Source organism: Echinococcus granulosus (assembly GCF_000524195.1).
Source record: "Echinococcus granulosus chromosome Unknown EG_S00001, whole genome shotgun sequence".
Lineage (NCBI taxonomy): Eukaryota > Metazoa > Platyhelminthes > Cestoda > Cyclophyllidea > Taeniidae > Echinococcus > Echinococcus granulosus.
In genome coordinates, this window is record NW_020170381.1 from 765,530 (window position 1) to 790,770 (window position 25,241).

Genomic DNA, 25,241 nt, shown 5'->3' on the forward strand with positions numbered 1-25,241 from the left:
TTTACTTAATCTACGTCGTCTTTCAAAGATCTGTAGAGTAGTTTGGAGTCCCCACAGAACCTGCAACAGTGCGACCTGCATAATTTGTTTTTATTGCAATCAAATCTTTGGCGCCTTCTTTAAGGATGTATTTAAGATTACTCAAATTAGCACAATGCTTGTGCTGCATGAAGTTGTATTTATCCCTTCGGGCATCCATACTTGAGCTCATTCCTATGATGTAGAAAATAAAATCCTCACATTGGCATCTATGACTGCCGCACTGTTTACCTTGCCCCTTCTGTGACCTAATATTTACTTAACCACACACCCGAAAATAAGCAAGCACCAGGATATCACTAGGCTAATATCAATATTTAATCCACTAAAAAGCTTAGGGTGAATATACCGCTTTTTGCATTTTATTTCATACTGCAGTTCGGAGGGTTGCCTCCATTCTCAAAATGAATTTGGAATTCAACGGAAAATAAGTAATTTTGGTCCCCTATCAATGAAGATCGTTTGTCGTTTTTGACATGTTAAAAACAATTCTAATCTGTATGTATCTAGACAAAAGGAGTGGTTTCGAATAATATTCTCACATCGTTTTAAAATATTAAATTTCTTTCATATTTTGATGAATGAAACCGAAACTTTATATGAATTTTTAAGGAGTTTGATATTAATCATAAGCATTTATATTTGCGAGAAGATTCACTATAAATAGCTGGAATCAAGTGACTAGGGGAAAGTGTCGGAATCCTCCGAAAATTCACCTCAAGTAACTATTAAAGCGTATCACGTAAGTTTTAATTTTTTTGTTTCAGCTAAGATATACCACTCAAAGCTAGATAAATCACATAATAGGTATATTTTTGTTTGCCAGACTCGTGATAACAGGAAAGTAGTCCCTAAAAACGCATAGTTATTGTAATAGACCCCCACAGAAGTGAAGTAACACGGGTGCTAGAATTCGTATAGGCAGCGTGCAAAGTAATTTGTCATTATTCTGTTGTCGCCCGTCCTCTCTTGTCCCCCGTATTCCTCCAGTACAAGTGGGTAGGGAGGTGTGCTTTTTTCATTGCCATGTTTATCTTCCTTCGGGTTTCTGCCTTCTTAGGCAGAGCCTTTAGTCATTCCCTTCAATAAGTATTAATCTCGAACGCACCTTTAGCTTTATTTTTTTCCTTCCTGCACCTTCTCTGGCTCCTTTAGAACCATCTAAGGATGTATGGAGGGCACCGTCCACTTCTAAAACTATAATATATCAATTACCACATTCGGTCAAGTGACTTATAGACAATGGAGACTTGCATCCTCTAAGTAGATTCAGGGCTCGTGAGGAATATAACCTGTGAGTATTTATTGTAAAAGCCAATTGTAGTTGAGGTGACGCTTTCATTAGAGCAGGTAAGTACTTTAGATAGTGAAGATCTAACGGTTACAGCAATGCATAATACCAATGTACAGGGCTATGCGAAATCCATCTGTATCTTTGACAGTCTATCACCCGTAAATAGGGTTAAATTTAATCATCAAGATCGACAACCACTTCTGTCCAAAATTCTGACTTAAGTAATTACTATATTTCTGGTTAAAATCCACAGCGCTGATTAAAGACGTCAGTTAACTTATTGTCGGCCGATTTATGGCAGCATTGATGCTTGAGCTGGTATTCAATTTCCAATTTTCCTTTAAATATTTTCAAAAATTCGTTTTCATATTCAAGGACAATTGAACCGAAGGTGGGATACTATAATGTGGGTGGGCTGAAGCTGGAATCACTAAGGTGTAAAGGACAGTTACCATTCATACTAGCATAATTATTTTGGTTTTCACTTCAGCATAACCAAAACCCTGTATTTGCTTAAATTTTTAATCAATCTTCTTTTTATTCATTTTGCACTTGTGCTATAGACCATGTTCACAATTTTACTTTACACTCGTGTAGTTTGTATCCATGCGAGGTCAGTTAATAAATGGCAAACTGTGGTCATTGCTTATTTAAGTAAGATTTGTCTATCAACATCCCTTCGGAGGTGTTTAGGCTGTGCGGAAGCAACTTAAAAGGACCTTCACTGACCAGAGCATCTGGGATGCTATTATTGCCAACTCACCATTTCCACAGCTTAGCGAATGCGAACGGCGTTTACGATTCTGAACTGAAGGATAACAGATTCATGCGCATGTTTAATGAATGAATTTGAGATACGTAGAGGTTTGCTTCTCCCAAACCTAAATTTTATTTGGAAATCCAAATTTCCCGAACCCAAACATCTAAACCTTTAATTTTTAAATTTGGAAGTCAAATTTACTGCATGTGGAATTAGAAATAACCTGTTGAAGGCACTACCAAAGGTTCACTTCTGCAAGCCAGAATTGTCAAGGTGCCAAGTGATCTCGTAAATGCATTTTCGCCCCAATTCATTTCACTCACATACATTCGAACTTGCACCTTTCGCCAGTACATTTGAGATGAGACTGATGCTCCGACAAACATGTAATCTGTAACTGCCGCATTTTTGAATACTTTCTTATTTGAGTTTCAAATAAAAAATACTTCATCCCCGTTCTAGTGCCCGCGATTAAGTAAACGCGCTCAACGTGAATGGCAATTAAAAAGACTTTTCAAGGGTATGCCGGACGATTTAACGGTTTTTCAACTCCCAAAACTGGAGTTGCATTTTTGTCACACGTTAGCCGATATTTCGTTGCGGGTGGTTGATGTCTTTTGGTCGCCTAAAGAGGGCGATTAATCACCCAACTTGCCAAATCTAAGCCGTCTCCAGGATGAGTCAAGCGCTTTGTGACTGCGGCCGCATTTTCATCATTTTAGTACCTGCATAAAATGTAGTGGTCCAAGACGTGCGGTCAAAGTAATTTGCGCAGGGGTCGTGTGGTTACCATTGCCCCTGTATAATGCTTACGTTTGGGCCAGTCATGAAGTTGAGCGGGGGTGAGGTGATGCCGAAAGCATCGGTAATGATGGTGCTTTCCCATAAGGTTTTACAAGCAACCTTTTAATGGTACTTGGGCCTTTCTTCCCTCAAAATTACTGGCTGTTGGATTCGACCTCTTTCCAAAGGCCCACATCAAAGAGTCGATCCTTTTTCACTTTGACATCATTTGTATCTCATCAGACTAACTATTGAAAAATTAAATATTGCTCATTGCCACTCGACAAGCCGTCAGTGGACCACCAGTCTAGTCATCTGTGTCGAACTGGGTGGACAGCATTCCGAACATCGAACTGTGCATGTGGCGGTTGAAGCTGCAGCGATAACGACGGCAGGTACCCTCTTACGGTATGTTTGAATATCTCGTATCAGTAAGCGATAGCACCTCGCTAATCTTCAACGCTGCCCACTCCTGGCCATCACGAGTACGATTCCTTGTGAAGGAATACGGGGTGCCCTGTAAGTTAATATAGCTCAGTTCAAAGAGTGGGAAATATTCCTTATTCCCTCACCCATAAATGTGGTCTATTTATTTATACATTACAAATCATCCCTAAACAAATTGCCCTGACTGGAGCAGGTGCGACAACGGTGAGTCACTGTCGCAGCGATGAGTCAAATCCGACTTCGATGAGTTCCACTTGTGTAAACGGTCTTTTCAACCCGGCCTCATGGCGGACACTCACTGAGTGCTCCAGAAAGTAGTGCCGATAGCGAACAATGAAAGGTATAGTGCAGCTGTGGTTAGTAGCCGAGGTTACTCAGTTCCGTGGTATGATTGCAGATCATCATTTATTTAATTTCACTTAACCTTTTGTATTTTGCAGAAACCATTAGCTCCCAAAAGGTGACTTAAAGGAGTGGCTTCTTTTCCCATGTAAGAGAATTTCATTGCAGTGACTCCTATCACAAAAACATCTGTAACCTAACTGTACTAAATATTACGTAATTGTAAAATATGTGCACATCTTCATTATTAGTATTACATTTACTGCTGCGTAGTTGTAGTCGCATTAATATCGCCATCAGACATTCATTATCTAACCTGTACGCAGTAGAAGTGAACATTTGGTAAAATATTTATGCGACCGATACACTACACTCAAATTACGGTCGGAACACCACCCAAAACTGATTGGAATTTGTTTTGGCTGAAGCGATCTAACACTATGGAATCATGCCAACTTTGTTATTTCCACATCTCCAAAATGAACGTTATACTACCGCAACTAGAGCACGAAATTTTGGTACCTTGAATTATCGGGTCTAGGCTCCTACCGCATCCCAGTGAGATTTGCAATAAAGTCTAAGACATGGCATTCGTTAGGCGAAAAAAGCCTAACGATTAAGGCCCTTCGTTCTTGTTTAAATAAAGGCGAGTGGAATGTGGTGAAACCTCCAACAGTACTGCAATCTCAGTTTTAACCTATTGAAGCCCCAAAAATGTGTTCGCTAAATATCATGCGCCGTCGGCATGTCAAAAGTCCGTGGGATAAATTAGTTTGTGAACGATTCTATAAAATACTTTGCCAAAATACAACAGCACAGTAGGTTTGCCACCTAAAAGACTGGAAAGAGGCTCAGGTCTAACCAACCTTGCTATAACACGCAACGCACGCTTAGAACCACGACGAATAGCACAGTTTAATGAATGAATTGGATTTTCTCCACGATCCCTTGTTAAAGCTAGGTTACTTGTCTGAAGGTTCCACTTTATGGACGAGAAACTAACTACTGTGGTGAAAAGTGATCCCAACATTTGATTCTTTACCTTATTATTAGCATAGAATCAAGACAACCCTCTATGCACACTCTCAACATTACGATGCCAGTGGTCCTAAGGTGGCAAAAAATAAGACATTTGATCACTCACTAGGTTGGTATTTTTATCGTGGTTTTATATGATGCTTCCAAAACACATTAGTTTGTTTACTTTGATAGAATTTGCAAAAAGAAAGTAAATTCTTTGAAAACTAGGTAACAAAGTAGACTACACATATCGGGGATCGGTGATTGAAAAGATACTTAAAAGACCCCGTCCCATACTGACATACCAAGGCTTAACTAACTTGGTAGGCTTTAGCTTTTCATACCCCACAATTCCGCATGCGTCGTTCTGTAGCAGACTGACTAGGCAACGTGAGACGAGGGTGATTATTCCCTGGTGTACCCCGACACATCATCGTCTGGAAGCATTACATGGCACCTTTCAAAGGCAAAACGTTGCTGATCAGCTATTGCACACTTTAAATATGCTTACCATTCACACTGTGCCCCGTTGAGTTTGTTTCTCTAGTAAGTTTTCGCGTGGCCCTTTAAGATATAGGGGCAATAATCGGCGCTCTTAGGAAAAATCATCAATCAAATGTATCATAACCTACAAAAAAACTCTGATTAACGAAAACAGTCAGGCTTCGTGATAAACTAAATAAGATGCATCCAATCCTTGTATCTTGGCTAAAGTAGGCATCGAAATTGGCAGTGGCACAAGCATCATGCTGGTTTTGTGACTTTGATGTCCGCATCGGGCTCCAACTCCAAACATCTAAATGACCCGTGAGAGTACGAAACGTTTGAATGCCCAATCCAATAATGTCCTCAAGAAATTCCGGTGTTTGGAAAAGCTTTTTAATCCAGCAATTGAAGGATTGAGGGAAAGTAACTTTGCGGGGACCTTCTACTTCTAACCTTGACCATATCAAACTTTGCGTAAGCGTTTGAAGCTTTTACAGAATTAGTTTCCCACATAGCATGCGTTGTTCTCATAAAATTCGGCGGGTCCCCTCTTAGCAAATGTAAATATCATGAGACATTTTGCGCACACCTTTTCTACGCAACTTTTTCTTTCGTAGAAATCGTGAGATTAATGAACAACAATAATTTAACTGGTCGAAATCAAAACAAGTGACAAATAACATGTTCCTCTTAAGATTGCGAAAATCCACATCAATAACTCCACCCGAGCCTGCCAGCGTCCTAAAGCGTATTTTTTGGAGAAGAAAGAAGAAAGAAGAAGAAGAAGGGAAAAAGGGAGCAGCTTCATTTAAGGACTCATTAAAAAGTATTTACGATAGAGTCAAGGGGTTTTTTTCACCGCGTCTGTTGTGTTAACCACCAGAATTCCTTTACTTTTTTTCGACAAATACCTACTTTTTACAGGAATACTCCGATTAACCTGGCTTTAAGTGGGGGAGGGGGTGAAAAACAAAAACAGATCAGAAATATTCTTTAGAAAAATATCAATCAGATATAATGCATTTTTGTTTAAAGTGATTTCCTGTTTTTTTGAAATACTCAGATTAGAACTAGATGGAAGCAAAGCCCACAATCTGAGCTGTCTTGTAACATTGCATTTAAATCAAACAATCTTCATAACGGTGTACAAGAACAAAATGAAATTAGAGAGAGGCTAAGAACAAACAGACAGGAAAATTGAGACAGATAATGGGGTGAGAGGGAGAATAAATGCTTATTCACACACGCACATACACCTAGGGGGAGGGGTAGACCTATGCAAGAAGTTTTGGCGATTCGGATGCAGATGAATGGTGGGCCACCATCGCAGCTCGTGGCTGATTGAGAACCATTGGGTGCGAGAGGCTAGATTTACCGATGGAGGAGGTCTGCCCGTAGACAGAACAGCTGTGGATTTCGTCAAAATCGGTCTCTTCATCTTCTTCCTCGTTGTCAGCTTCTCTCATGTCTGTGGTGGAGTTCACTTCCGAATAGGTCATGTTGTCTCCAATGCTCAAGCGGTGCTCGTAGTGGGTGTTTGCGAGACCCAGCGGAGGTTGGATGTACACGTGCTCTGTGGTCTGGTACGAAGGGGTGATATTTGTAGGCAAAAAAGCGCGGCCACTGCTTTGCGATCCAGAACTGTTCGACGTAGACTTCATGGCGAAGTGGCCAGCCTGCATCAGGCGGCTGTCTCGGGCTGATGGCGGAAAATTTGGGGGCACGGACGTGGCAGAGTCATTGCTAGAGGCAGTTCCGCTGAAATAAGTATCCAAGGCTTAGCAGCGTTTCAAACTTACAGAAAGTGTGCGTAAACAATTTGGGTTGATGCAATACTTATAAGACAGGGCAGAAATCCGCCATTTAGTTATAATTTTCTAAAACAAGTCAGAAATTCTACTTTCATTAAATAAACGTTTTAACACCTGGGTTCTAAATTCCTCAAGGAAATAAAATTTTTCCACATTAAAGGAAATGAGTGGCCACCTGGCAACGAAGAAAGCACGAAAATGTGAGAATTTTATCATTTTTGTCATTCTGACATCATCATAAAAGGCAGCCTAGATATACATATTTTTACAGTCAACTATTCACAAAATAGTCGATCTGTAATGGTAACACGTAAGCTAGCAATTTATAATGGAGGAAAAGACAAAGATTGAGATTTGATGAGAGGGATAGAAAAGGGAGAATCATCCATCCCATAAGGGTGTCGACAGCGAAAGTTCCTAATTAAGGTTTTCGCAAGAGGCATATCAACCTCCCATGCAAGTTGCGCACCAAAATAATCTCCTTAATGCTATTTTCTTTGCGAACACTCTTGACAATCCGAAACGATGCTCACACGTTTCAATGGACTATACCGCGTTTGCCTGTGAAGCTAGTATTCTGCGCTACACTTAGCAAATGTGAAATAGCAGTCAGTTAATTTTACAATGCTTTCGAAATACACAGATTGCGTATACTGATAAGATTTTAAGTTTAAAAATGAGGTTCATAACTAGTGTATAAACGCCTCATTCGAAGCATATGCTCCAACACAAATTAATTTAAACTCCACACCCGTTTTTATGCACTTTGAAAATTCTTCACTACTTCGCACTGACATGACTGAGAAAAAAAGTGGAACAAAGTGGGCTGCAATGTCACAAAATAAAGCATTTCTGCGTGCGGGCATTTTTATCCCTCTTGAACAAATACAGGGTGTGACTGAACTGAACAAGCTTTCGTGGTGACTGGCTCTGGAAAGGAAGGAATAGCACCGCTCTGGTAGAATGTAACACCATACGTTGGGCAATATTCCTAATTTTTTATTACATACCCCTATGCCCGCAATACTGGATCCGATTACACAGTTGCAGTAACTTGTCAAACTAAAAGTGGTCGGTTTGGAAAGTCCTTATCTCGCCTCAAGCATAGTTTACGGCGGATTGGTTAAGAACTATTCTTCACGAGATGATACGTATACATGAAGAGCCTTTCTTCTTTTTCCACTTTGATATTACAAAAACCCAAAAGAAAGATTTCCAAGACTTTTAGTTATCTGTGCCATATAAGTCAAGCGAAGAATTCGAAGTGATGAAATGCAAATAAAGTAAGAATGAAAAGCAATTGCCAGGACATCAGCATTATGTAATTAGTTAGTAATAAAATCGACCCAACTACACTGAATTCCGATGGTTGGTTCTGAATAATGGAGGTAAATCTCTTTCGTTTTGAAAGTCACCCAGCTCCATAATGGGATGCATAGCTAAATATAAATATATTATTTCATACATTTGCCATTCAAATGTACTAATTCTCATGCAAGGTGGGGTCAAAGGGGTGTCGATCGAAATTTTGTCCCACAGCTCTGCGTCCCAGTTCGAACAGACAGGAGGGGGCTTGGCCAATGAATACATGTGACGAGTCCGAATTTTTTATGAATAGCTCTCCCATAGTAATAATTACCAGTTCATAATTTACTGTAAAGCAATATTCTTACAATTAGTTCAGGACAAAAGCGGCACGTTGAATTCATCCAAATAGAATCACTAAAATTTTAAGAACGGGATTTCGCTGTCTCCCATCTTTTAGGCACTTTTTTCTTAATGAAGACAGGTAACAAAATTCAATCCTTTCCAAACTCTGATTATTCAATGTTGTGTATTAAGTGTAACAATGAACATCTGGTTGTTTTGACTAGCACGGGTAAAACCAGGGAGCAGTGGATGAGACGAATGTGGCTATAGATTAAATCATTCTGCTTGCCGCGTGCTAATCCGGTATGAGGACTGCTAAAATTAAACACTTTTAGAATTTTACAATTTCATAACAGCAAGTGCGATAGAACGGTGTCTGCAACGTGCATTGACTTTTGTCAGGAATGGTAGAAATAGGCTACCCTTGTGCAGTCTAGTGAAGACAAAATGATCCCTTAGTAATATGCTAAGGTTCATTACTTGCGGAGTGAAATAAGTCAAAGAAGCATAGTGGATGTACTGGGAGAAATGGCTTGGATATCGAAACGCCGACGCAATGTACGGGGCGGGTAGCCTCTTAGTCATCGGCCACACGCTTAAACTGTGTCCAGCCGTTGCAAAATGGAGTTGCAATCGAGGCCTGATAAACATCCCACCCGAAATCACGCAAGCCAAGAGCCAAATAATGCAATATGAATGCGTATGTTTGCTCAATAATTTTTCATTTAAAAAGGAGGCAAGGCCACCAAGCTGAATCGAAAGGCGTGCACTTCCCAATTCAGACTCTGTAAAACCGGAAAAAAATATTTTACTTGAGATGACCTTAATGGACCGTTTTAGGATTCATTGTATTTTTTTGTCAAATGGGAATTAATGTAGCACACATTTTTGTGTGGGATAAGTACTGAAATAGCCTTGCGTATCAAGAACATACGGCAACTACCAAAATGGGCTGATCCTGCATTGACTGAATATACGCCTCAGAGTTACGTAATTTGACTGGAAACTTTACAAAGCGTGGCAGCCAGAATTTCGACGAAAAACCTTGATATCCTTCTTGGACTCATAAAATTGATTATTTCCAGCAAAAAAGTCCCAATAGATATTAATTCTTGCGAACTAACAGGATAACAGTTTCAACGGTCTTATTCAGTCGGAGGCAAAATGCATGCGATGTATGGGATTCCCAACATAGTTGTAAAAGAATTGCTGTTTTTTTTCCTATTACACAAATTTCAAAGAAAACTTCCGAGCTTATGTGACACTGGGACACTAGTAGCTTCGTGACAATAAGGACGAAGCATACCTTCACTCCGTCTCACTGATTCGGTTCAAACACAGCCGTCGCAGGTTAGGAATATGGACGATACGATTCACATGACTGCAGGAAATTCGAGACGAAATATAGGTAGGCTTTAGTCGATGCCAATGTATTCGACTTCAAAAGTGTTCTCACCGAAACATACGTTCCTTGACACACGAAAGTCATCTTAAGACAGTCGCATGAAATAGATAGGAACTGTGAGGAGTTTTCAACAGCTCAAAAGATGCTGCGAGTTTAATTGAAATAAGGCCCATGCTTCCGACCTTTTAGTTAGATATGCTTACATTATTCACGTATACGATTTGACTAAAATGACGTATCAGTTTGGGTAGGACGGTATCTCAAGGACGGAGATTCCCAATTTAAAACCACAAAGCTAAAAACTACAATTTGGGGTATTCGTTTATCATAACCACCACACCTGTCCAGGCTTGGGGGGTGATCGTCAGGGGTGAAATAGTGTGGGGAGAGAGTTACTGAAGCTAATCGGACACCAATCTCACGCACAAAGTTGAGTGACGTGGAACGTTGCCCAAATAGTCCAGAACTTGATAATTAGCTGGGTTAATCCAAGCACACCTCATTAGATGCTCTCCTATGAGATTTTTGGCACTGTCGCGAAATGGCAGTGAACTTAGTAAAATATTACGCCAGCAAACTTGGTTATTCCCACGGCAACCTTAAGCATGTACTTAACTTTTGTTATTCGACTTAAATACGATTACTGGCTTCTAGAAATTGCAAAATATTTTGGGGTTGTTTTTCTTAATGAGGCAAAATCACCTCATACAGCACTAGTTTAGAGGATGAAACCAAATTAAGGAATGAAAACTTTGGTAAATCTAGCTACTTTTGCCTTCAATAACACGAAGTATAAAAATAATGCTCGGTTCCAAAAGCTGTTACAGATGCAGTTGGTGAGTGCAAGGAGGAGAAAAAGGGGCACCAGACTAACCCGGTCATGTAACCGTGAGGTCCAACGAGAGCAGGTGAATGAGGGGTCATTATGGAGTGACCACTACTGCCCGCGCTGTCTCCCAGTCCACCCCTCTGTTGTTGTGACTGCGTCTGTGGCTGCAGAGAGGCACAAGTGGCGAAGGGTTGGTAACGCGGGCGGTGCACCAAGGGCGGTGATCGCAGGTGGTTGGATGAGAGCGAGGAGGAGCCGCCAGAAGTCCCCCCCCCTGCTGCCGCGGACTGTTCGCTGCTCGTCTGTCTGGGGTCCACAGAGAGGTGGAACTGTTGCTGTTGGTGCTGCAAACTATACGGTGAATGATGTTGCACCTGGCAACCCTCGGCCGCGTAGTATCCAGACAGGTAGCCTTTACAGAAAAAAGTAAACATAAGTGCTCAAAACCGCTTCATCTGAACTATGGGGAAACCAGTATCGCATCTGAAGTTTTCACTAACCCGGGTTCTAACCGTAGCTGTTCACAACAATCACACCTTAGGTAGGTATACTTTCGTGTCGGGCAGCTCAAACATGAATAGAAATAAATGGGAAGTACTCAGACATACGATCTAAGGGTTATACCCACAGGGGACAATTTGTTTGCTAAGTATACACCTTAACTGCTATGCGTGGTTGAATAATATACCCTATTTCTTTTCTTCGGTATTAGTTGGCGCCTTGATTTGGGAGGCAATAACAACGGAAAGGATGTTAGGATGATCAAATTAAATTGGTCGCTCGGGCAATACAGATGGCTGGTGAGTAGCAACAGCTACGGCTGTGTCGACGGAAAGGCACTCCGGCATGACTCATTCCGTGAGCCAACTGTCAATTTGCCTCTATTCCCAATGCATCAATCAAACTCGAAAATCGGTAACATGTGATATAGAAATGCGCAAAAGATGACTGCTAGGAATCCACGCAGCCATAAATTCGCGGATAACATCCAATACATGTATTATCTCATGTAAACTAAATGTCAATGGAAATCTATGTAAAAAGTAAGAGAAAGTTCGCAAAGTCGGAAACCATTTCTTCGTGCTAGCAAACACTAGTGAAAGGATCGTTACTTTACCCACATTCGGCACGGAGCAGAATGCACATGCTAACTCAAATACCTCTCTCCTTAAACCAGCTCTGCGAAAAACCCACATTCTAAATATGGACGCGTTTCACCAAACATCTGGAGCAGATGTTAGATAGAAAACCTAGCAGGCAGTCATCACTATTGTAGTACAGCACTGACTTTTCGTAAGCCCTAGGCTGCTTCGTTGTCCAAAGGTGCGCGTGTGTACGTGTGTCCGACCCATAGGCAGTTTTCGATTGGTCTGCCTGCTCTCTACGCTTGGGACACGCAAAAACTAAATCACGATTTTAACGAAAAACACGCAAAACTCTACAGCATTAGCATTCACCTGGCACTACTAAGAGATTTTCAGAATGTCACTTTGGTAATAAATTAGGTGAGATTAGGAAAAGGGGTCCTGCTGCGTATACGATTCTGTTCGATTTCGACTTCTATTGTCATTTGACTCTTTTTTATCTACCAACTCCAGAAGGAACCTAATTTTAGAATGCTTCCAAGGTGTAAATAAATTTTAGGTGCAAAATCCCATCGGTTTTCATTAACGCAAGTGAAAATTGCGCATCTCTGAATCTGATGTAAAATATTTCTTGATTTCTCCCATCTTAATCACTTTTTTTGTTCAGGCCATCACAGCAAAATCTTCCCAGCAGTTTCTACACTCCCGTCGATAAAGTTGAAATGATGCATATTAAAATCTGAGTGAGCACATTTTTGCGAGACATTTAAAACTGTAGGATTGCGCTCTGTGACAGCTTTCATAACGAATTTCAATTCCTCATCCGTTATTCAAATAACATTTTAAACTGGAAAGAATCTTTCGGTTTATTTTAAATCTGTTTGAGTAAGTTCATGCATCAAATATACTTAAATATTTCATACGGCAACGCTAGCATACAGTGCAAGATTCAACTTTTCTGGGTTCGATTTCTTGTCAAACATGCCTATCTTCCAAACTAAACTAATCCCATCGATAAGGACTATAAGTGTTAGTTTTTTGACAATGTTTGACTAGTCCTTGATAGGGCGGTGCGAATTTCAATTGTGGTAAAATAGCTGCACTGCTTCACCTAATGCAGAATTTAATGCTTTGAAAAACTGAGCGCCCCGTCATAGTTACTTAGCCATGTCTCTGTATCCCAGATGAAGACCGATAGGCTCAGGTGAAAAGAAATAAATACTATGCTGCTTGAGGGCTGTACATTCCGAGGCTTGCGCAATTCAAGCCCAAATTTAGCGTAGTTGGAAGGATGTAGGGTATGCGTTGGGGGAAAGTGAACTGCCTCACATGTCCTCTGGTGGCGGAAATGAGACCACCGTGGCATCACAACACAATCCCCTCCTCTACCCCGGCGGGACGACGGTGTGGTGAACGAGCAGGCCAGAATCAGGGTCGCCTTTGTATGCCCGTGGATGCGTGCTGCATCACCTCACTCGGATGCACACTCGCACGCGCGCGCAAATACATTTTAGCACCTCTGTATGTGTGCCAACACGGGGAGAGGACGGGAGACCGGAAATCGTGATAATCGGATACAAAAGCACCAAAGCGCGGTACACGTCCGCGCTCGAGATGTAGACGCGACCTTCGAGCAAGGATTGTGTGCACGCATGCAGGCGCGCGCACACAGCTTCTCGACTCAAGGCAGCACACATCCGCGTGTGCGTCACGAATTCGGCGATCTCAGGAATACACGGTTGCAAATAGCTAGCTAGAGGTACTTTTACCCTTCGTATTTTGTACGCCCAAGACACTTATACCTGAAATACCCTGAGTAGTGAATCACTCCACGGTTGGGGAGAATGTCTCAACAACGTTGCCAAAAGGCTCTACACGCCAATACAACCATAAGTTCACTCGTCAAAATCGTTGCAAAAATAATGATCGGTTGGTAAAGAAGAAGCAAGAACCGAAATGCACAGGAAAAGAGAGGACACATTTAGATGCGTCCACCCCAAACGGTGAAGACAACTTGTGAAAACGATTTTGTAAGATCGGAAGATACATGGGTCTTCTGTATGATTCGGCAGCTCTAGCAAGCGATTCCCAAATCGCTGCCAAATATAGCGCGCAAAATCCCCAAAACATGAACTTTTATTCCATAAATGGTAATAAGGGATGAATAAGGAGCGGGTAGCACACACTTGTAGATGACACCACCTAAGCAAGCAAGGGGGAAATAGGTGGCAAAGGGCACATCAATTTCAGATCTCCTGCGGCATTACCCGAATTGTAAGGAAAACTAGATGCAGCGTAGGAGAGGGGACAATAATCACGTCCAAGGCAATAAAATCAGTTAGCATGTCGGAGACTTTCAAAGGTACGAATCGAGGGCTGCATCACATTAGAAGCGACAATTTTGAAATCGTCTAAATTACTAAGACATTCGAAACTGACAGCTTAACCTAAACAGTAAATCGCAGACTTTCTTCTAAACAACCCAAGTGTCGGTTCACCCAAATTCACGCTTCCACAGGTAGCTTAGTAACGCCTGCACTGTTTTATAACCTTTTTGCGTAACGAAGGTAACGCAATTCCCAGGTGAACAAGACCGGTTATCGGGACAGACTGCAGGATGAATTCATCGCAGCATGTGAAGTGCGCGGTTAGGCTGCCTCAGACCAAGCGCCCACGCCCCACTAGCATGCAAACCGAAGAGCGCTCGCATAATCAAAGGGGGAGACCCGCCAATGAGTTTGAAAAAGCCTCGCCTGGCACGTATACAAGAATACTGCTCGATGGCACAGGTCATCGTGGATGATTTGTAAACACCCTGTTTTATTTTTCATATTCAGAAACCGTCTGTAGAAAACAAATGCCGATTCACTGACTGTTATTCGAACGCGTGGGTCGTTTACAAAAAGTTCACGTCCAATGAAATCGATCACGAGAACAACTGTTCCCGAGTTTGTTTGGAGGGTTCCATTCGAAAAAAACAGCAACGAATTATACCTTACCATCTATCTTGTGAAATTACAAACATTGCCATAAAAGAGGAAAAAGATATCATGGAAATCACACAGTGACTGGCGAATTGATGCGCAGATGAATGGGTAGATGAGTGGATGAATGGGCAGACGGACGGACGGAAAGAGAGCCGACAACTTCACCTGGCTGCGCGGACGCTCACCGTCGGAAGGAGCCGTGATTCACACGACGCGTGTGCGCGCGTCTGCACTAGTGAGTAAGCCGGACACTGGCAGAGGCAAATTGTTGGGTTTTAGAACTAAAAACTGAGGCCAGTGCAATGATTTAATTCACTTTAAGATTGGACTATTACATCACAAACTTGCTTTTCTTAACTCTAGCTAGACGTATCACAAAACACTGAAAATAGTATGTTCACAACTCTACTGGAAGCCCTAAAAAAGGGAGTTCAAATATAAAACGGTGTCTCAAATCGCAATTTAAGACAGTTTCAACGACGAGTGAGATTCCATTTTTCAGAGCTTAAAAATTTGGCATAAAACAACCAATAAATTGCTTAGCCGTTGGCACAAGATTACTCAACAGTGAATAGCTCAGGTCTCCCGGTTTCAATCAAAGCGCTTTTTAATACTTTTAAATATGTTCGCGCTTCCCCTCCCTCACACAAGTACCTTTGGCTCGAATCCATGGTGCGACCGCTGGAGACAAACTAATACAAAGCAATTAGTTTAGAACAGGTGTAATGCAAAGCTTTAATAGGACGATGCGCGAAGGCACACACACAAAGAACCTTTTCAAGTCGTTTCAATAAAAAGTTTAGTCGTATTTTATACCAAACAGAATACAACTCGCTGATAGCCTTAGAAAAATGCGTCTACGGGGTAGAAGCACCGCCTTCGAGTAGCCTAATTCGGTCAGGCTAAATGGCCATTAAAAAGCCATAAATCTCTAGGAGAAGACCAGTTCGGTTTGGATTAAACAACCAATTCGCTGTAAGATTTGTTCACGTAGAAACCACCCAAAACTAGTAACAGTACCACAGCAATAGCAAATGATAAAAACAGCAAATAAAACTAGCAATAGCGTTTAGATCGTGTACGTATCAGGAAAATATTTACAACCAAAACGTTAAAAATAAGAATTTCTGAAAAGGAGGCGGCTTCACTTCTAATACACAACACCCTAGATTGTCGTGTCAAAATCTCAAGTTTGCGAAATCAATGCACTTTAGCCTCTCAATGGTGAACTAGGACCTTCGGATGAGACACTTTAAGCGAAAAACTACGGGAGACAGTTGTGAGTTCCGATATTTGCTTATGGCTTGCCAATCTAAGGTTATGGAACTCTTCCGCCATAGGCGAATTACCAAGGTTCAGAACAATGAATGCAGGCCCCCTGGCTGCCGCTGCCATGGTGACAATCACTATGATCGGCAGAGACCAACAGCAACTTCCTATAAAGCCTGAAGTTGATACTTCCGGTCATTCCAGTGTGCAGACGTTGACATTACTTAATGCCAATCACAGGAATATCTGACAATATGTAACTAGTGGCATTTACTAAAATACCTAAAAGTTCTAAAAAGCTGATTCTTATTGAAACAAGGCCACCAGGAAGATCGACATTGGTGCGGAGCATAAATGGCATCCAGTCCCTCAAAAATCCGATGAAATGTTACGTAGACGAGTAGCCTCAAATGCTAATCGAAAGCACCAAGTGTAACAAGTAATTCTACAAATTTATACAATCTTTCAAAAAGTTGATGTGATGGTAAAAGGTGGATTTTAGGCCCAAAGGGTCACTTCCTCACACAGTCTGCACCAATTAGCCCACTGAAACTTTTCCGAGCTAAATGTGACCTTATTGCACCGATTTACAAATTACGCTCCGCGTCTACCAAAGCAGACAATTAGCAGGCTAATTGGTTGAGACCGCCCAAGTATTCGCGTCGCCCCTCTTGACCAGACCACCCGGCTAACAATAAAGGTGTGGATAAAATAAATCAACACCATCAGGCGCAAGTGGGATTCATCCGGTCGGCAAATAAAACACTTTTTTCGTAAGCGATTGTGGCGTCAGCCATCTATCATGTTACGCCAGGCAGTTGAGTGGGCGGCAGTGTGAGAAAATTCTACACCACCCTCTATACGTTAATAAAATAAGTTTTTCCGCAATTTTGACCGGAGAAAACGTTCATCTAACGTTAGAAAACACTGTTTCAACCCAATCGCCCAAAAATAGTTTTGCTGCCGCTCGGAAATGGTCACTATCAAAATAATGTAGATCACACCCATTCTAAGAGGACAGATGATTTTGTTTTATTTACAAATTTCTATGCCCTTTAAGCAGAGTGGAGAAGGGCTGAGGTAGCAGTAAGCGGAGGAATGTGGGGGACCAATTGAGGCAGTGGAGCGTACGGAAGCCGGAGACATCTGCTCGGGCACTGAATCAGGATCGACGAGATGGAGTTAAAGTAGAGTGAAGTACAAACCACTGACTCGCCAGATACAAAAATACGCGTTCTTGCCCCTTGTCAGGGTCCCCATGGTGTAGAGAAGTAGATGGGAGGTGAGTAGGTAACATCCAGTTGAGCGACATATTTACGTCAAATGAGCTTAAGATGCAAAGTCTCCTCTGTAAATCCAGGCGTAGGGATAGAACTCACGTTCAACCGAGCGTCGTGCAGTAAAATGATGCTTGTGTTAACTACTTGTATTTAAATGAGTCTTTGCAATTTCTTGCAATTTGATCCCCAAGTTGGTGAAAATGAGTCCTGCTCGTTCTAATTGTCTCTTTGCCATTCGGAATGACTCGGGCGCTACATTCGTGGCGGTCATGGCGGGCGCAGTCCGAAAATACAACAATTTTGACATTGTGACCAGAAAATAAGCTAAAACAGCAGAGGATGCTAAATTTGGGATTACGAAGTCAACTTTTGGGAACTGCTCCAATCTCGAGTTCTACGTAGTACTCAACAAGGCAACGAGACCAGCTTTGCGCGTCTCTGGTATTTACTTGGGTGTTACGGCTACATCGTTATGACATGGTAAAAACATGGGTGAGAGCATTTCAGCAACAACCTGAATTAAAATTTGGATCAAATGTTACGGTGCAAATAACCAGCTTTTCGTAGGGGTGAAATGAGAGCACTACCTCTGAAAAAAAATTGGTGTATTCTGATTCAACGATTTCTCCAGAAATTGGTCCTCACAGTATTTGCTAAGCAAAGCATACAGCTTCCCGCTGTCAAACACACAAGAGTGAATGCAGACCAATGTAACTTTTTAGTGTAGATTATCAAGCATAAATTTTAAGGCGACGTTAACCTGACTACGGAATCAATGAGTAGAAGCACCTAGACCTATCAAGTAATAATGACTAAAGTAGGCGAACAAAGTTAACCCGGCGATTAGCTTTATTCGAACGAGTTTGTAAACAGCACTACACCTTCCGCGTTATAAATGTCATCTTCATTCTGAAACTTTTCAAAAACACTGTTTTCCGTTATTGGCTCACCGCAACGGATTTCCGATGCATAAAAATTCAGTGCAGTGAGCTTTTAAAACATTTTTATAAACAGTAGGCAGTGTAATCAAATGAAAATTTCTAATTGTTATTAGCAGGAGAAGTTTGCGCCCACCCAGGTTTACACCGCCTCAAGCGCAGCTCGGAAGACAAATTACGATAAGTAAATCTACAAATCTTGGAGTATCAAAATTGACTGAACTGTGAAGAAACAGCTCTTCCTTGAAAAGGGGTAAACACAAAAGGTGGTAGGTGGGAGTTGACTAAATTTGAAATCTTCTTTCACAAGTTTACCACTCGGTTCAAAGTGGACTCACTGCCACCACTGGGGAGACTGCCATCGTCGGAGAGATGTCGAAGTGCTTCCTGAGTGGTTCCAGTAGTAGTATTAGTGGGATGTGAGGGCACAGGGGGCAGAGAGAAGAGAGGGGCGACGACCTTACCCCCACCGGGCAAGGGCGGCGGGGGATAGGGCGGAGGTGGAGGAATCGTGGACATGGCCGCATGCTCGCTGACTGGGGACCTGTGCTGTTGCTGCTGTGGTGGTTGGTTGGTCCAGATTGGCCGCACCACCCCGGCAGGCATTGTCGGATGATCATTCACAGAGTGGTCAACCTAGAAGGGTAGAAGGGAAGCAAATGGGTGGTTGACGAACGAATTTGCCAAGATTGAGCCAATACCTAAAAAAATAACTTAATTGAAAGTGGAGAAATTGCGCAGACAGTGGAGGACTTTTCGCAAAGCATTAAAAACAAACAAGCGCTGAATAATAGGAAACCCTGACATTGATGGGCGAAGCTCAAGTCATTGTTGCATTGACGCATAACTGCGTTATTGACAGTAAGAGATACATGCGCAATTGAATTCACTTTTGCCATAGGTTGTTAAAAAAACCCACTTCAAGAAAAACCACACAAACAACGAAGAAAAACATTATGCTGCAATTGGATTATGTCTGGGAGACCAAACGATTTCCCCGTTGGTTACAGGCCCAAAGGTCAAATGTGGTAATCAGAACTAAACGCGGGGGAGCTCGAGCTCGAAGGCGTACATTCTGTGACAGACTTAAGTGGTTCAGCCATTTACAGACTTGTAATAAAAATGGCATTGCAAATGCCACTATGAAGGCTGCTAAGCTCATCACAAAAAAGTATTTTTTTTGTCGGATCCGCAAATCGGAAATAATTTTTAGCAGCTGATAGTCATTTATGTTCTGATTGTAAATTCGAGAATAATAAATCAGTTTTATAATCGCAGACGAATTGCAAATCCATGAATACGCAAAACATCTTCTCTGTTGGGAATTTTTCCTCAATACTGAACCCAGACATTTAAATAAAATATTCAAGAATTCAGTTGAATAGAGGAGCCTACAGACAAGAAAGCACGATTCAATTCCCACTAAATACACAAACGTTAAATGAGGTATACAAACAGTAAGAGAAGCCTATATGCTTTGAAGATTTGCGACGAAATAATTCCACGTAATAATAAAGCCAAATCCAGAAGTATGATGGCTCTGCTTTACAGATAATGAAAGCGCCTGCTGCTTTAACACCGAATAATGACAGTAAAAATGCACGATTCCTCAAAAGCAATTAAAGTAGCAAAAAAAGGCTTTTAAAGGTTACAATGGAAATTACTTTTGTGCGCATTAACCTTGGAAGTCATTTTGCCTTGAAAATACTTTTACACTCAATCACGCATTCAACCAGTCTTGGCTAGGGTACGCCGAGGGTTTAGTGGAAAATAAACACTCATTTGTGCTTAGGAATTTAACAAGGCTAAGGCTTTTATCCAGCGGCCAAAGAGTGCGATAGAAAAGAAATGACATTCTTGGTTTTGACGACTCGTAATCGTGACATAGGTTACCAAGACTAGAGACGGCACCGAGGAAATGGAGTGACAAAATCATCCACGAGGATTACCCACATCTCAAATCTGCCCTATACATAGCCCCAAAATATTCCCTTTGTTTCCAAGATCCATTTTCCTACGTACCTCAGTTGCAGGATTCCAGGAGGATTGGTTCATCTCCGGGGGCAGCACATTGCTACTGGCGTATGGCGGCACCTCGTGGGGCGTTTTACTGCGACTACTGATGCTGTTCTGCAGCTGCGGATCATTCTGCTGTGCCTCGTAGTGCAACAATCGCCCATTCGGAGGTCCTGACGAGAATCCAGGAAGACTGTTGATCATGTTGTAGGCTCCGGGCGGGGTGGCAGGCTGGAAGCTCCCAACACCAGTGGGGTAGGGGACACCGGCGGTAAGGGGCAAGCCGTGGCCCCTGAAGCAGTCCTGATTGCTCGTCGTGTTTGTCGGCGAGCTGGCAGACGAAGAGTTGAGCATCAACATGGTCGGATCACAGCTGCTCTCGACACCCTTCAGCAGACGCTGCACCTCCACACCACTCCCATTGCGAGAGGCCTTGCATTTCAGTAGGGCGGCCGAGTGGCTGGCGCTGGGTGGATAATCCTGCACCTCGGTGGTAGTGGTGATAGTGTGGCTGGACTTTGTCCCTGATGTATTAACGGGTGAGACAAAACTGTTGTTGGCTTTTCGTGAGGACATCTTAAATGCGGTTTGGTCTCGCTTAATGGGCTTGGTGGCGGAGGGGGTGCCAAAACAGCAGTAGCCAGGCGAGGCGTGCTGAGACTTGTGACGCCGCAAACACGTAACGAAGAGGCAACCGATTAGGAGCCAAGCAATCAATATGCCGGAGACAGCGCCGTAGGCCCAAACAGGGAAGGGTGCCGTCTTGGAAGAGGACCCAGTGACAGACGAGGGTGGATGCACCGTTCTCCCGAAGATTGGCATTCGATAACCAGGGCCACGAACACCCTCACCTCGACATGTTATGCCCGCCAAGAATATGGTGTACTCAACATTTGGATTGAGATCGATTAGGTCGTGGGTACTAACATCTGGTGAAACCTACAAATACCAGGGGAAGTTAAGTCTACACTGCTAAAGTTGACGATCCAATCTTGTCACTTCGGTAATTCAATAGAATAGAATTGCTTCCGTTTTTTTGAATAAATCTAGGACATAAGCGTCGGCTATGGGGCAAAAAATGCGAAGATATTAGTCTCTAGCTTGAGTGGCAGCTTAACTGCCTTAGCTCTAAACGAACCGCAGTTGTATTTAAAGGAATGCACGAATAAAGGAATAATGCCAACTAGTTTCTTGCCACTTTAAGATGAAGTCAACTAATAACTCCGCAGTTTTACAGAAAACAATAATGACGCAAGCCTATTTTCTCACAAAACATTGAACAGTCGACATACCTTTTGTGATTGTGTGTAGTTAGAATCATTAGCGATAAGATGGATAGAGTATCCTATGAGAGTTCCATGAGCAAGATATAAATCCAGGGGCATCCATTTTATACGAATTGCGGAAGACGTTATCGGGTACTTGCTGGAATAGTAAGATACATTTCCAAAGAGGAATGGGAAATAAAACATATTTTGGGGGGCAATGCCACTCAACCAATGGGCGGAGATAAGCTGAGGTGCTTCACTGGGAGCTGAGTCCAGACTTAGCACCAACTCAGCCGGTGTTTCGCGGCTCCAAATCCTCCCATAGGTTTGATCATCTTTAAATGCCTTAACGGTGATCTCGTAGCAAGTGAATGGATGAAGGCCACCTATCACCGCGCCTGTGTTAGGCGATTCTCTAGAGACGATACGGGAAACAATCAAAAACTTTTCAGGCACTGCATTTCCGCTTGAAACGTGCGCTGTATTTACAGACGCCTGTCTGAACCGTTCGATCAGCTGTTTACTGCTGAAGCTGCAATGGGCCTGCTCGGTGGTGGGTGGGATCATGTCATCATAACCAAGTCGAAAACGTTGCTTCACTCCAAATGTTGATGGACTCGTTAGATCCTTGACATGAGAAGCCGCACGAGCGGAGCAGCGAGACATGAAAACGGGTTTTGCAACTATCTGAAAGCCGTCGACGAGTCCGATAGCACCGTTGGTGGGCTGCACTGCCCAGCTGATGAACATCTCTGAGGCGCTCAGACTGCGAGCACTGACGCCGAGGAACATGATGGAGTTCACTCGAGTTGAGAGGTCCTGAAAGTCTTCTGCCGCCTTACCAGACTCCAAAGGGTGAGCATTAGAGGTCTGGCTTGAGGGCGTTGATTGTGCAGTATAGACGATGTGATTAACGAGCGCCCCTCTACTCCATAGATGTAGGTTCGATGCACGAACCTCAACCCAATATCCACTGTCAGGAAGCAGACCTGCTAGGCGGAAACGCCTCTCCCTAGTTGATTCAACTGCGCTTTCCCAAACGTCTATCGGATATTGGCCACCATTAACAGTACCAAAGTCAACTGGAAGTTTATAATCTTGATAATTAGGATCCTTTACTACTTGCGCTAAATTGAACGGTTTAGCACGATGACTGGGTAAGTAAGTCGAGTTATGAAATTGTAGCAAGTAGAAGACTTGGAATTCTACATCAGAGTCAGTTCCCTTTAGGGATTCGTAATCCCAAGTCAGGGAAATCCAGGTATCACCCACACCTAACACCGTAACGTTAAAGGGTGGACGGGGGGCTTCTGACGCCAAGGAGAGTTTGCTGAAGCGATCAGTAAGTGAAGTAGAGGTTATCGGTATATGCCAAAAGGCTACACGCTTGTTCATCATACCAAGGACCATACAAGAGTAATTTCCCACATCGCTGTGGTGAACGGGTTTGATGATTAAAGAGTTTTCTGCATCTGAGCGAAATCTCTCATTCGATGAGGCGGAGAGCGTTATCGCCATTTTATCTTTGTACCAAGATCCTTTAAAAGTGGTAAAGGGGTTGAAGGTGCCGACTTCTGTAGCGTTCAGCGTACCAGATGCCATGTACCCATAAAATTCTGATAAGTTAGGAGCCGAACAGACTAGCCTCAATTCATTCATGTTTTTTCGAGGATTGATAAAAACAGATTTTGTAGCGATTCCTATACGACCGGGAAACAAATGAGGATTCGGCTGAACAAACAAATGAATAACTGTTCGAGTGAATCCGGCTGAGGATGAGGCTCGACACTCGTACGTTCCCGAATCCGATATCCGAACAGTACTAAATATCAGTGATCCAGTTTTAGTTACTGTAATTCTCTGAGAGGACGATTTAATCCAATTTAAATAGTATTCCGATGTTCTTTGATTGATCCAACGAATTTCTGGGACCGGTAATCCAGTCGCTAGGCAAACCAGCTGAGTTCGAGTGCCTTCTAGGAAAACAGCGTTCCCCGGTGGTGTCTCGACAAATCCAGGAGGGCTTCTTATCGTGAGACGCGCAACAGCTTCTATCACTCCACCGTCGTTGCTGGCTTGACAAACGTAGTCACCGGCATCTTCCAATTGAATATTCATAAGTTTCAACGAACCATCCGCTAGGAGCATAGATCGCGTGGTTGAAATGGCAGGAACGGGCGGGTCGCGACGCCAAGTCAGAGTCGGAAGAGGCTCGCCGGAAACACGACAAGCAAATTCAACTATGCCGTTTACTGGAACAGTTTGACTTTCAGGTGCCACTAAGAAAAGTGGCCTCTGACGAACATGCAGATAGGCCTTTTTGCTGGATTTCTCAAATGCAGGAGATTTTGCAACACAAAAATAAATTCCTGCATCAACCCACGCAACTTTCTCAATCCTCAAATTCGTTCCATCCACAATTTGAATGCGACTGGATAATTCGACCTCTTTTCCATCTTTGTACCATATGACCACTGGTTTTGGTGATCCACTGGGTGGTTCGCACAACAAAATAACCGTTTCTCCGATACTAGGGGCTTTTGATTGAGGTTCAACAATAAAATCCTCCTCCATAAATGCAATAAATACATTAGCCAGAGAGGAAACAGTCCAACCAAACTCATTGGATGAATTGCAATAGTATGCACCGACAGTTTTTCGTGAAATTCGGAAAAAGAGTTCGCTTATTATAATATCATCCGACAACTTCGTGGATTCAATCCGATATTCCAGAGTCTCAGATAACTTTGACTTATTTCTATACCAATCGATAGCCACAGGACCATCATTCCTGACTCTGCACTGCAGAGATGTCATTTGATTTTCATAGCCAAAGGTTTCCGTAACGCCATGAGTAATGATAGGTTTTTTGGAGAAAGTGGAAAACGCGAACAAAAACAAAAGCAGAGCGTAGAGAAGAACACCAAAAGCCATTAAAGATCACGTGTTGAAAAGCTCCAGAACCAAACCACAAGTTAGTTCATCGCAAAAACCACGAAAACCGCGGCACCAGGTCTAGTAAGTAACAGGTAGTGGTTAAAACAACCTTAAGGCTACTAAAAACAAAATAATAAATTATCTAAATATTATTCAAAGGCTAAAAATGTAAATAGCAAAGTCTTAAACAATTAAAAACAAGTCTCACTAAACAGTGCAAAATAAATTGCACAATGATTATAAAAGATTAGCCAGTAGTTCAGTGTTGTTAGCTTACTCATAATTTTTGGGTAAATGCATTAGTTTGTGACTGTAAGCTGGCGTTTTTTTCAGTGTTTAAACATCGCGCATGCATTTTATTGCTACAAAACTTAAGCATCCAGAAATAACAGACGCAGTGGCATTTTAATTCTATGCAGACGGCGGTATTATTAAGCCATTACATGTGCAAAATAAGTAGTGTTTTTTTAAGGTAAAGTTTTAAAATCAAAAAAGGATTCTCAGATCACCTGTGCGATTCTTCTCCAAAGACATACAAGAGTAGCACAACCCGAGATTTTAAGTAATGCATGTAGTGTCCCGCAACTTCCCTGGG

At 42.4% G+C, this 25,241-nt stretch overlaps 3 protein-coding genes across 3 annotated transcripts; all 3 read right to left on the reverse strand. All coding sequences in view use genetic code 11, as the record gives it.

The window, feature by feature from the left end:
- Positions 1 to 456: 456 nt before the first annotated feature.
- Positions 457 to 5,702, reverse strand: EGR_00088 (hypothetical protein; the record flags this gene model as incomplete). Its single annotated transcript, XM_024489337.1, has 6 exons — positions 457 to 603; positions 2,333 to 2,512; positions 3,867 to 3,981; positions 4,532 to 4,707; positions 4,856 to 4,909; positions 5,625 to 5,702. The coding sequence occupies 6 exons, from the start codon at positions 5,700 to 5,702 to the stop codon at positions 457 to 459; spliced, it is 750 nt and encodes a 249-aa protein (XP_024356015.1).
- Positions 5,703 to 6,445: 743 nt separating this feature from the next.
- EGR_00089 (hypothetical protein) lies at positions 6,446 to 11,721 on the reverse strand (the record flags this gene model as incomplete). Its single annotated transcript, XM_024489338.1, has 3 exons — positions 6,446 to 6,929; positions 10,912 to 11,278; positions 11,658 to 11,721. 3 exons carry the CDS (start codon positions 11,719 to 11,721, stop codon positions 6,446 to 6,448), a joined length of 915 nt encoding a protein of 304 aa, XP_024356016.1.
- A 5,109-nt stretch (positions 11,722 to 16,830) lies between these two features.
- EGR_00090 (Roundabout) lies at positions 16,831 to 24,643 on the reverse strand (the record flags this gene model as incomplete). The annotated part of the gene is made up of 4 exons (XM_024489339.1): positions 16,831 to 16,895; positions 18,764 to 19,061; positions 20,448 to 21,380; positions 21,734 to 24,643. The coding sequence occupies 4 exons, from the start codon at positions 24,641 to 24,643 to the stop codon at positions 16,831 to 16,833; spliced, it is 4,206 nt and encodes a 1,401-aa protein (XP_024356017.1).
- Positions 24,644 to 25,241: the final 598 nt, after the last annotated feature.